General features: G+C 44.9%; 1 protein-coding gene across 3 annotated transcripts in view; it reads left to right on the top strand.

The window, feature by feature from the left end:
• Positions 1 to 13244, top strand: part of TRABD2A (TraB domain containing 2A) — a 51204-nt gene that overhangs the window by 27342 nt on the left and 10618 nt on the right. For 2 of the 3 annotated variants that reach the window (XM_074285608.1, XM_074285607.1), the window contains exon 5: positions 12943 to 13033. The exons of the other annotated variant lie outside the window; for it this stretch is intronic. In XM_074285608.1, coding sequence (XP_074141709.1) covers positions 12943 to 13033 — 91 coding nt within the window. The remainder of the gene's footprint in view (positions 1 to 12942; positions 13034 to 13244) is intronic. 3 annotated transcript variants of the gene reach the window in all.

Raw genomic sequence — 13244 nt, 5'->3', positions numbered from 1 at the left:
GTCTCTGCCCTCAAGGAGCTTACATTCTGTTGCAGGAAAGTTGAAGGAATATGCAGACAAATAAATAAAAAAGACACCAAGTAAGTGCAAAGTAATTTCAAGAGTAGGTATGGATGGGGAGGCTACCATCAGCCTCTTTAGCTGGGAATTCGCTGTGTAAGTTTTATGATTGCATGCATGGTTCTTAGCTATAGCAGGAAGTATTGCTCACCTGTGGCAGCCATGGTCTATCCAAGCACCTGGAAAATCCTGAAAACTGAGCTCCCTGGATTTTCTCCATTTGGCTTTCTACAATTGATGCATCTTGTGGTTGGGAGAGCCTTTTTGCATGGAAGCAGTGTCATGGACAGGTGTGTGAGGACAAAGAGAAATAAAGGCAGCTTGGTCTACTGGAAAGAGAGCTGGTCTTTGAGTCAGGAAGACCTGTATTCAAGTCTTGCCTTTGTCTATGTGATTGGAAACAAGTTATTTAGCTTCTCTGGGAAGCAGGTGCCGAACTGCCTCAGTTGCAGAGAAAGTGCCAATCTTCAGTGATAGAGGGGAGTTTTGGGGCAGTTAGGTGGCGCAGTGGATAGAGCACCAGCCTTGAATTCAGGAGGACCCGAGTTCAGGTCTGGTCTCAGACACTTAACACTTCCCAGCTGTATGACCCTGGGCAAGTCACTTAACCCCAGCCTCAGGGGGGGGGAAAAAGATAGAGGGGAGTTTCTTATACCAATTAAATCATAGGTCTGGGGTGTGTGTGTGTGTGTGTGTGTGTGTGTGTGTGTGTGTGTGTGTGTGTGAGAGAGAGAGAGAGAGAGAGAGAGAGACAGAGAGAGAGAGAGAGAGAGAGACAGAGAGACAGAGAGACAGAGAGAGACAGAGAGAGACAGAGAGAGAGAGAGAGACAGAGAGACAGAGAGAGACAGAGAGAGACAGAGACAGAGACACACAGAGAGAGAGAGACAGAGAGAGACAGACAGACAAAAATACAGAGTGAGACATAGAGACAGCGACAGAGAGACAGAGGCACAGAGAGAATAACTTATACTTTTAATGACTAAGTTGACAAGAATGTCAGTTTAAGTTAAGTTTTGGGCCATTAAGCCTAATAGCTATCCTCTTTAAATCCCCTCCTTCCCCCTGCATTTGCAGACCTCTTCAGGGATTTTCTTCTAAAAGCCCACTGATCCCTACTCCTCACTAATCTCTGAGCCCTAGGCTGCTCTGTGAATGGCAGTTTTTACCTCTGGTAAAAGGTCTCCTCTTGATTACCTTTGTAGAATGGAGAACCAGTTTCTGGCAACTTTTCAGATTATTTCTATTACTGTTATTTTTTGCTCCCTAATTGACACTTCCTCCTCCTCCATCCCCTACTATTCCTTTGGGCTTTTGTGTAACCATATGTCCTACCTAAGATTCCATGTAGGGATAACATTGGATCACAGGCTCATCTTCTAATCTCCCTAATAGAACCAGGGAATGGTTAGTGACCAGAATGATCTCGAAGTCATTAAACGCCAATTGTAGTAGTTAACACTGGATTTGTCTTGAAGGTCTTAAGAGTGCTTAATATAGATTTTCCTTATTTGAGTGTTAAGTAGGCATTGTCAACAATTTAGCATTGAGGAATTGAGGACTGGGTCAGGCCATCCTTGTTTTTCCTCTTCTGGGTCTTCCTTTTCCCATCTCCATCAAAACTTCCTCATGTTATCTAAACTTTGCTTACCTCTGCCCTGTCCCCCTCATTGTCTAACACAGTGCCATGGATATAGCGGTGTTTTGTAAATGTTCATTACATGAATTGATTTTTTATTTACCAGTCAGCCAGTCAATCAATGCTTATTTATGAAATACCTATTATGTGCTAGGTACTGGGCCAGGCAGTATGAGGATTATCGAGCACAGATCTCTGTGGAACTTCACTGGAGACTGCCTCCAAGTTGTCATTGAGCCATTAATAGCTATTCTTTAGGCCATGCTGAATGTACAGTTTCAATTTAAAAAGAAGTGAAAATCCTAATTATAGTTAGTTTTTGATCTTTGGAAATATAAAATAATTATGTTTCTTTGTCCTCCAAAGAGGCCTTATTTCTGTCAAAGTTTCCTCCATTTGGCACATTGGAAAGAGTGCTAGTTCTGGAGTAAAAGGTTATTGTTACTGTTTTATTTCAATTACATTTGACTCCACTTAATACCATTTGGGGTTTTCTTGGCAGAGATACTGGAGTGGTTTGCTATTTCCCTCTCCAGCTCATTTCACAAATGAGGAATCTGAGGCAAAGTTAAGTGACTTACCCAGGGTCACACAGCTATTACGTATCTGACATTAGATTTGAATGCAGGTCTTCCTGACTCCAAGCCTGGCACTCTATCCACTGCACTACTTACTGCTGGAGTAAAAGGACTTGGGTTTGAATCCTCCCTCTTGTACTCCTTTTTATCTTTTCAATCTTTACTTAATTCAGTTCAAACTCTCAGAACTCTAAAAAGCAGCACCACAAAATAAGAATTTTATATGATTTGATTTGATTTGATTCCTCATTAGAGAGAGCTAGTTTCAATTTCCTGATCTCCTGCTAGAATACAAAATATGATGAAGATGTGCTTTTAAAGGTATCTAGTGTTCAGCTTGGAAAAGAAGAGAGCTTGATCTCTCCTAGATGAAAATGAAGGTGATTTCAGTTTCCCCATCCCTGTGCTTTGCACCCTGCTTGTCTTGCTTTGAGGGCCCTAGTTCAAACCCTCCTCTTTTACCCCTTGGACTGTTACACAAGTTCCTACAATGGTTCATTGCCCCCAGTCTCTTCTCTTCTCAATTTGGTCAGATTAATCCTCCTGGATTATAAAAGTCCACTACTCAAAAAACTGCCATGATTTCTTATTGTTTGAAGAATCATATCTAATCTTTTGACTGACCATCCAAATCTTTCACTGTCTCGCTCCATCCGACTTTCTCAGCCTCATCCCAGCCTATGCTCCCTCACATCGTCTCTGCCTCAGTCAATCTGAACTACATACAGCCTTCTCCATACCTCTCATATGTGTGGAGCCACGAGTTTCTTCTCTTCCACTTCTAAGTTCAAGAAGAGTGCTATCTTCCATTTCTGATTTCAATTAAGGCTCAGGTCAAATACTTTATCTTCCATAAAACGTGAGAGAGTACTGTCTCTCAAGTTAGCCTAGAGTCTCAGATGAAATATTTGTAAAGTGCTTAAGATGGTGCCTCACGCATAGTTGGTGCTTAATCAATGCTTATTTCTTTCCCTTCTTCCTCTGTGTTATCATTATTTTTTATGTCATGGATGGGGTGCTGGATCTGGAGTTAGTGAGACCTGGATTCAAATCTTACCTCTGATGTTTATTAGTTATGTAATCTTGGACAAGTAATTTACTCTCTGTTGTTCAGTCTTTCAGTTGTGTCCAACTCTTCATGAGCTTGGGATCATACTATCGATAGGGTTTTCTTGGTAAAGATACTGGAGTGGTCTACCATTTCTTTTTCTAGTGGATTAAGGCAAACAGGTTAGGTGACTTGCCCAGGCTCATGCATTTACTGAAGCTGAATTTGAATTTGGGTCTTCCTGTTTTAGGCCCAGAGCTCTGTCTCTTGTCAGTACCTCTAATATATATAAAGCTGCTTAATTTCTATCAGTTTTAATTTCTTCTACTTGTAAAATGGGGATTAAAATAGCAGATACCTCACAGGATTGTTACAAACATCAAATGAGACAGTATTTGTAAAATGCATTAAGGAATTTGTTATTATTAACTTTCAGATAGACAGAGGATCTGAGTTCAAATTCCTTCCTTGGAAGCCAACTGTCTCTCTGACCCAGCCAAATTATTTAATCTCTTGTTTTCAGTTTCCTCATCTATAAAATGAAGTGCTTGACACTGATGATCTACAGGATCTTTTCCATCTCAAAATCTGTAAGCCTAATATTCCATGATCTCTCCTGATGAGAAGACAGATTTTCCAGGACAGAAATCTCTCCTGTTTTTTGTTCCATGGCAATGGGACAATGTGCATCAATATCTTATGAACACTTATTTATCCTTGTTGAATTAAATTGCATTTGTACCTGCTGGACTGTGTTTTTCTACAGAGATTAGCCAGTATTGGTTAATAATAATAGTTCATATTACACTTTACATATTTTATTTCATTTGATTTTCACCACAACCCTTTGAGTTAACTACTATTATTATTCCCATTTTATATTTGAGGAAACTGAGGCTGAGAAAGATTGTGACTTTCTGAAAGTTACACAGCTAGTAAGCCTCTGAGCATGGATTTGAACTTGGATGTTCCTTACTCCAGATCAGGCACCCAGATATCCCTTTTAAAGGATGTGTGCTGAATGATTCCCACAGGTCTGATTCTGTAGTGAGCCCTGTAGCTCTAGAATTTAAAGAGGGATCCCCCAAACAGCTTTTAGGATGGATTGTCTGACCATGACACAGAGGTCACTTAGGAATTAGACTTTTTCCTGATACTCAATGGTACTCCAATCAGAGAATTGGAAAATGCTGAAAATTTCATAAATGGGAAATGACTTTGGGGATCAGTTGAAGTAATTGGACACACACACACACACACACACACTGGAAAAGAGAAGACTTGGGAAGAGCACAATAGCTAGTTTTCTTTTTTGTTGTTGTGGAGGCAATTGGGGTTAAATGACTTGCCCAGGGTCATACAGCCAGGACGTGTTAAGTGTCTGAGACCAGATTTGAACTCAGGTCCTCCTGACTTCAGGGCTGGTTCTCTCCACTACACCAATCAGCTGCCCCAGTAGCTAACTTTCTAGGATTGAAGGGCTTGTCGTTCTGTTTGGCCTTAATGGGCAGAATCAAGAGGAACAACAGGGAGAAGGTGTCTTTCATCTTGAAGCCCCAGTTTTTCTTTGCCCTGACCCCCTTGTTATCCTGATCCTACTACAGGAAGGAAAGCATGGGCTTTGAGGTTGGGCAGGGAGTGGAGAACCAAAAGTGTTCATCTAAGGAGATGAAGGGCATGTGTAGACCAGCTTAGATCCATATGGCACATGGGTGAGACCAGGCTTCTAATGTGCCCACAGATGGCTGAGTGCCCAGTCTGGAACTGCTCCAGCCACAAAGCTGCCCTGTCTCAGTGCTCTGACATTATTCTCCAAGGCTGGCCATTTCTCTGAACGATCAGCCTAGCAAGTCACGCCAACCAGCTAAGAGAGCCATTTGGAATGTCTGCAGGAGCTCAGAAAGATCTGAAAAGGTGTATTGGAAGAGTCTGATCTCATCATCTTACAGATGGGGAAACTGAGGCCCGAGGGGAGATGACTTGTTTAAAGTCATAGAGCAGAGAATTTGAATCTAGGTCTTGTGACTTTACATCCAAGCTCTTTCTACTGCATCTTATGACTTTCCTGTACAACTCAAAAAACTAGAACTTGTGGGCCCAAGCAGGACCTATATCCTACTCATCCTACAAAACCAATTACAGGGCCAGAGCTTCATCCAGACTTCCCCTGCCAATGAGGGCTGGGAGGGAGTTCTCTCTTTGGGTCTCATATAGCATCTCTCCTGGAGTTCTCCTAGGAATTGATCATGTTCTACATTGACTAATCTAGCCTTAATCTTCCACCAGCTTGTAAAGTACATGAGGGATCATGAGGCTGTGGGAAGAAAACTGGATCTAAAGTCAAAAACCCGGAGTTCAAACCCCACTTCTAATACCTCCTTTATGACCTTGGATGAACCAATCATTGGGCCTCGTCTGTAAGAGAAATTCCCACAACTTTGTTAAACTTCCCTCTGTTAATGGACTCTTTATACAGCAGGTCTTTTATAATGTTGAATGAATGGGAAAGAGATTTCTTTAAAATTTTTTTTAAATTTATTTTTATTAAAGCTTTTTATTTTCAAAAAATATACATAAATAAATTTCAAAATTCACCCCTGCAAAATCTTGTGTTCCCAATTTTTCCCTCCTTTCTCCCTCGCCCCAGAGAGCAAGTAATGCAATATATGTTATACACATGTAATTGGAAGATATGTCTTAATAATAAGCCCCAGTTAGCAACAAGCACTAATGCGGACAGGTTCCTGCCTCACACATTGACTAGCTAGGTGACACTGGCCAAGTCACTTAATCTCTCTCAGTCTTAGGTTTCTTCATCTGTAAAAATGAGGGGGATTAGCTTTGATAGTCTGTAAGGGGTTGTGAGTTTTAACTCTATATCCTATGGCTTTATTAGCTTTCAAGGCCTCTTCCAACCTTGAGAACATGTAATTCTGTAACCATGGCTTTAAATAAAGAAATAAGAGTCCTTGGCCAGAAATGGAATATACCTAAGGAAGACAGGAATATTACAAAGATAATAAAGTATTTTAAATTTTAAAAAGAAGTAGGAGAAGCCTACTTTTGTATATCTTCCAGGTATCAATAATTCTTTTTTTCTCTAATTTATACTTAATGTGGGTTTCTTTTAAACTGTGAACCTTGGTTGGCCATAATCCCTGCCTCTGGGGAAACTGAGGCTGTTGGTTCTCTTGAGTTTGTGAGTTCCTAGCTGTAGTGGGTTAAGCCAATTTGGTGTCCTTACCAAGACCAGCCCCAAACTGGTGCTGAGATGGGAATGGGGGGGTGTCCAAGTTGCCTAAGAAGGCAACTGAGCTAATCTGGAAACAGGGTAAATTTAAATCTCTCATGAGGGAGAGTTAGGGGCTATGAATGGCTCTTCAGCTTCACAACTTGGAAAAATGAAAAGATCTAGTCTTTAAAAGAAAAAAAAAGGCATTATTTGTGCTTTTTTAAAACACAAACTTCTGATTTTGGTTAAATAGCTTACCCAGTGGGGAAACTGCTGAAATATGAGAGGGAAATGTTTAAAACTCCAATGGCAACCATGTTCTTAAGAACCTAGTACCATTTCTTAGACTAAGAACTGGAGTGTAGATATTTGAATAGAAAGGTTGACTTAAGGATGCTAGATAGAGTTGTAATTGTTTAATATTATGTTCTTAGATGTCTCTTACTGTTCAAGAGGTTACAATGGGACTAAGGGTCTATTTTACAGAAGCTGTATTTCGAGGGAGGGAAGGAAGCTGCTTTTCCTAAGTGGCTCCACATTTTAAAGCAGCTGATTGGGTCTGCAGCATAAAGAGCGGCTCTGGTTTGGGTAACTGTACAATCTGCATACTGAGGAGGTTTCTGAGGAGGGGTGAGGAAACTACTTTGGTGAGTTTGTGAACCTCCCCTTCTTCACCATTCTGACCCAACTTTTTTCATGCATTGAGAAGGAGGGTACATGTGGGACGACAGTTGCCAAGAAAAGGAGAAGAAGACAGGCTGCAGAGATACTTTGTGCTTTTGGCCCTTTGCCGCTCAGATTCCATGGCTTTTTATGGTCAGCTCCAGAGCTTTTTTATTTATTTTTAAGCTTTAAGTCAATACTTAACATGGCTACTACATAGTATACAGGTAGTGTCTAGTTATGGGTGAATAGGACAAAAAGGCTTTCCCTATAAATAGAGAAGACTAAAAGGAGTTGGGAACATAGCCCAGACTTAATCACTTGTCTACAGAAAATGACTAATTATTAAATTCACAGCATCAGTATAGATTCAAGGTTTGTTGTTTTAGTCCTTTATTCTTTCTCTTTTTAAAAAAATTTAAACAGTGTTTTATTTTTCCAATTACATGGAAAGACAGTTTTCAACATTCATTTTTGTAAGATTTTGAGTTCCAAATTTTTTTTCTCCCTCCCTTCCTTACCACCTCCCTCTCCAAGATAGCAAGCAATCTGATATAGGTGATACTCGAACAATTATCTTAAGTGTATTTCCATATTAATTGTGTTGTGTAAGAAAAATCAGAGCAAAAGGAAATCATGAGAAAGAAAAAAAACAAAACAAAACAAAAAAAGGTGAAAATACCATACCACTAGCTTCAGTCTCCATAGTTCTCTTCTTGGATATAGATGGCAATTTCTGTCCCAAGTCTATTGTAATCTTTCATTCTTTCTCCTTTTTAAAATAATATTTTATTTTTCCAAATACATGCAAAGGTAGTTTTTAATATTCACCTCTGCAAAACCTTGTGTTCCAAAATTTTCTCCTCTTTCCTCCTCCCCTCTCCCTAAGACAGCAGCAATCTGATATAGGTTAAATATGTGCAATAGTCCTTAAACTCCTCATTTTAGACACTGTGTTCTTTACATTGTGCTCCCCAAACAGCTCCTCCTACATACAGCGTTCTTCCCACTGTGCTCCCCAAACAACAGCTCCTACATACGGTGTTCTTCCCACTGTGCTCCCCAATAACAGCTCCTTCTACATAGTGTTCTTCCCAATGTGCTCCCCAAACAGCTGCTCCTCCTTCCATGTACAATGCTCTTCCCACAGTGCTCCCCAAACAGCAGCTCCTCCTACATACAGCTGTTCTTCACACAGTGCTCCCCAAACAGCAGCTCCTCCTCTTCCGGACACGTCAGTCAGTCAGTGGAGTTTCTTGAGTGCGGGCTGCGGGTCGGGCTGGGCTAAGCAATGCGCTCCCAGAGGAAGGCACGAAGCCCTCCCTCGCCTGCTTTCCGAGCCCGGGGTTCAGGCTGCACCGCACGTGGTTTGGAGCCGGGACGCAGGGATGAGCTCAGGGCACTGCCGCAGCCTTCGGGCCGCGGGCTCTGCCTTTTCTCGCTCCTCGGAGCTCCTGCAGCCTTTGGGCTCCGAGGCCCGGGCGGACCCGACGCCGCTAGTCTGGCCGCGCGCTCCCTTCACGCTCCGTCCCCGGCAGAGCCCCGGTCCCCACGGCTTCTCTCCCGCGGCCGGGCGCTCTTCCTTAGAAGCGGACGAGGAGGCCTCAGGCGGCGGCGGCGCTCTCCCAGGCAGGGGTTACTTTGCAGTCCGGGCACTGACGGCCCTCCTCTCTCCCCACCCTCGGCGTCCACACCGGAGAGCCGTTAGTGCCGGTCCCCTCCCCCTCTAACTTGGCTGCTTCTTAAAGGGGCCAAACTCCGCGTTTTCTGTAAGCGCTTAAAAACCCAGCTGAACCACTGCCGGGTTTTAGACAGAGCGATGCTGTAGCATCCCCACAGGCAACCCTTCCGCCCTGTATAGATGTTCTGCGTTTTTCAAGTTAAAAAATGTATATTAATAATTTTATATAATTTATATAACAATTAAAAACGAATATATATGACATCCCAGAACAAAAACTCCGCTTATTGCCAAGTAAAACACTTAGGGAAGGAGCCATTCTTTAAGTCTCTGGACAAGCCCCTCCTCCGAGACCTCATTCTGAAGGGAAGGCCCGGGGCGGTGCGGAGCGCACACCCAGAGGCGGATCTCGCCTCCTTCCGCGTGGCCCACGCTGCCAGGCTTGTTCACGTGGTCACTAGTGGCAGGTTGTTTCTGTATCCCATTAATTGACGTCCTTTGGGCTGGAAGAGGATCCAAGTGACGTCACTTGGTTGGCGTCTAAAGTATCTTGTGGCAGGCTGTGGAGACAGAGGCCCAGAAAATCAGGGGTCAGACACAATAGCCCCGGGTCATTTGTGGAGCCCAATGAGGGGAAAGCATTCATCAGGAACTTCCAAGCACGCTAGGTGGCGTGTGTCTGCGGCTGGATTTGAACTCGGTCCTCCTCATTTCCGAGCTCTATCCACTGCACTAGTTCGCTTCTACTTATTTGGCCAAAAATTGACCCAAGAAAACCCAGGCCCTCCATCCGCCAGCTCGGGGCCCTCCGGGTGTGGGACCGTCAGTGACGGCGAATGGAGAAGGCGGAGCGGTGGGAAGTTCATTCCCTGGCGGTCTCTTTCCGGGGCTGATTGGAGGCTCCGAGGAGAGGGTGGGGGAGGGGTTGAACTGAGCCCAGAGCTGAAAGGACGCGGAGCCTCACACCTGTGAAAGCTGCCAGAATTCCCTCCGGAAGAGTCTGACGGTCGCCTGGGATAAGATAAAGGACCGAGGCCTTTCTGGACTAAGCGTTCCAGCTCGCTGCAGAGAGCACCACGTGGGCGGGTCACACGGCTCCAGTGGCAAAGGGACCGAGCCAAAAGACTGTTTGGAGAAGGCGCCCAGGGCGGGCGTTCACACGGTAGTCAGAAAAGGGGCGCAAGGACAGTCTGAAAGCCGTCATGTCAGAGCCCCTTACGAGACACACCCCGGGGCGTGGCGCCGTTCTTCTCCTGGGAGAAGCGGAACGTAAGTTACAGGGATGAGTTTGTCATTCTTGGCATTCTCACAGCTCAGCCCGGGCGGCACACAGTGGGACCTCAGGCGGCACTTAGTGGGACCTCGGCGGTGGCACATAGTGGGACCTCGGGCGGCACTTAGTGGGACCTCGGGCGGCACTTAGTGGGACCTTGGCGGCGGCACATAGTGGGACCTCAGGTGGCACATAGTGGGACATCGGGCGGCACTTAGTGGGACCTCGGGCGGCACTTAGTGGGACCTCGGCGGTGGCTTGTCGGTTTTAAAAATGAGGGAAGTGAAGCGTCTGAGTGGGAGCCGAATCCAGATTCTCTGACCTCCCGAAGCTCAGTGATGGAAGGGCCTGGGGTGTTCAGGGTCTCAAAGAAAGTGGAAGCAGGGGGATGGTAAAGTTCCAGGTCTAGAGACATCAAAGATCTGCAGACTGCTCGAAGCTTTCCCGGGTATAGAACAGGTATGTTCTTACAGGGAGAATGGAAAGTGCCGGACATAATGAGCACTGAGTAACCTCCCTCCCACGTGGAACGGACATGACTGGTGCTGGCTTGTAGGAGTCAACTGTCTTTGTCCAGGCCCACTTTATCTGAGCAAAGGTCAAAATCAGCATCCAGTCGGGGAAAGGCTAAAGATACAAAGATACAGCATCCAGTTATAGCCAATTCTCCGGGGCCGCTTTGAATGAGTCGTTTCCAAAAAATGAGAAACAGACATAGACCTTGATCCATTTTCAGAAGCCTAAAAAAAGCCTCCACGAAACAGACATAGACCTTGATCCATTTTCAGAAGCCTAAAAAAAGCCTCCACGAAACCTTTTCTAACCCCTTTGTCCTTCCCGCAGCTCCCCAGAGCACTTTGTTGTGTTTAATCATGTATTATTATTTGTAACAATATAACGTGGCGCTAACATTGCAGCCTCCAAACCAGCAAGACCCGAGTTCAAGTTCTACCTCTGACAAGTAGCTGGCTTTGTGACTTGGATAATCACTTAATTTTCCAGTGCTTCCCCACCCAACAACTTCCTAAAACCGGAAGTCCTGGAGAAGGTGCCCACTGGTACTGTGGAGGGAGTTTCTTGAAACACTTGCGTATTCCTTGTGCCGGTGAAGTTAGAGGTCCAGTTGCTATCACCATCTGTAGGCCTTTTATCCCTGTACTGGATGATAAGCTCCGTGAGGTCAGAGACCATGTTTTATCGAAGTTTTATCTCACCCCCAGTGCCTGCCACACAGTAGGTGCTTACTGAACATTTCTCGACACGCTTTGTCTGCTTTCTTGTTTTGAACCTTGTTTTATGAACTTTGGCCCCAAACCCAAGTTTACTTCATGAAAAGAATGTAATTGATGCTTTTTCTTGGATGCTTGAGGATCTTCAAAGCTGTCACTCCGAGTCCTCGGCTTGAGCTCTGCGCTGCTTTTTAGAGGAAAAGGCAGACGTTGGGTTCCATTGAGGAGCATCCTTGGAAGGGAAAATGATAAAATCAGACGCTGGTGAGTGCCTGAGCACTCAGTTGATAATTAAAAGTTCTCCTATTTCCCCCAATTATTTTCTGCACAGCAGCTGCTAGACTTGGTCTGGGAGGTTGTCCAGGTCTTGACACTGAATTTTCAAAGGGGACCACACTCTGCGTGAACACCTGGTTCCTGGCTCTCATATGGTGTCCTCCAGCCAGAATGACCAGAGCTGAGCTCTGAGTGAGTCAAGAGACCATGTATGGGAACCAGGGGAAAATGAACTCCTTTGTGGTAAAACATCAGTTTTTACCACTCCCCAGGGAGCACCCTTCTTGGTCCCCTTGGTCCTAATGGTAAGAAGTAAAAATGGCAGCCATGATGCTGTGAGCTGTGGTGGCGAGTATCCTGAATCACGGGCCAGACAACTTGGGTACAAGGCCTCCCTAGCCAGGACTCTGAGAGAGTAATTCCACTTCTCTTCAACTCCATTTCTTCATCGGTAAATTGGAGATAATGGCATCATTTATATGGCATTTGGAAATTTGCAAAGCCCTTTGGATTTAAAATCTCATTTAATAGGGGCAGCTAGGCTGATAGAGCACCAGCCCTGAAGTCGGGAGGACCCGAGTTCAAATCTGGCCTCAGACACTTACACTTCCTAGCTGTGACCCTGGGCAAGTCACTTAACCCCAAATGCCTCAGCAAAAAACAAAGCAAAACAACTCATTTAATCCTCAGCAGTCCTCCTGTGTAGTAGGTCTGGCAGGTGTGGCAATTCCTATGACAGATGGGGAAATTGAGCCTCCCCTCAGAGGGAGAATTATTTGCCAGTAATAGAATTTCACATTGGGAAGGGACCACCTTATAGTCCAAATGATTCCCTGCACATTGTACACAACTTCACCTTGGAGGCCCTCCAGTGAACAGGGTGGGGGTCTCTGGGGGAGGCTCCTTCCATTTTCAGATAGCTGTAATGGTTAGTAAATTTTCCCCAACTTTTCCCCCTCTTGGTTCTGCCCTCTATGGCCAAGTGGATCAAGCCCAATTATCCTTCTCTAATAGGAACCTAGGAGTTTCTTGAAAGGAACTGTTGTGTTTCCCATGACCCTTCTCTTCTCCCTGGCCCAGTGCTCCCTCAGTCTCATCCCTTTTTGGCCATACTTGTCCTTCCCACAGTGACACTTGCCCCATCTCCCTCAGGTGATGGCTCCTTACGGTGGCAAAGGAGTGGTTCCCCCATGTTCCTTTCTCTGTGTGTGTATGTGTGTGTGCATGCTCTCCAGAGATTCTGATTGTTTTTCTTAACTGCAGGTCATTTCATGGGCAACGACACAGTGCTTGATGTTTTGAGGAGAGAAGGGTATGAGGTAGAACACATCCCTGCCGGACAACCTATCAACAAGTAATCCATCGGCGTTCTTTCCCGGGTTGAAGACTAGCTAGATAAGCTGTAGAGGTCCACGAGTAGACCTTGACTTTGACCTAGAACCATTGGGCTCCAAAACCAGGAGCATCCCCCAGCACAATGCTCTGGGGTCCCTTTGTTCCTGTTCAGTACCTGCTATGGGCCAAGCTGTGTTCTGGGATGTAGTTGTCCCTGCCTTCAGGAAGCT

The sequence above is a fragment of the Sminthopsis crassicaudata genome, chromosome 2 (genome assembly GCF_048593235.1).
Source record: "Sminthopsis crassicaudata isolate SCR6 chromosome 2, ASM4859323v1, whole genome shotgun sequence".
Taxonomy (NCBI): Eukaryota; Metazoa; Chordata; class Mammalia; order Dasyuromorphia; family Dasyuridae; genus Sminthopsis; species Sminthopsis crassicaudata.
This window is presented reverse-complemented; position numbering and strand designations above follow the sequence as displayed.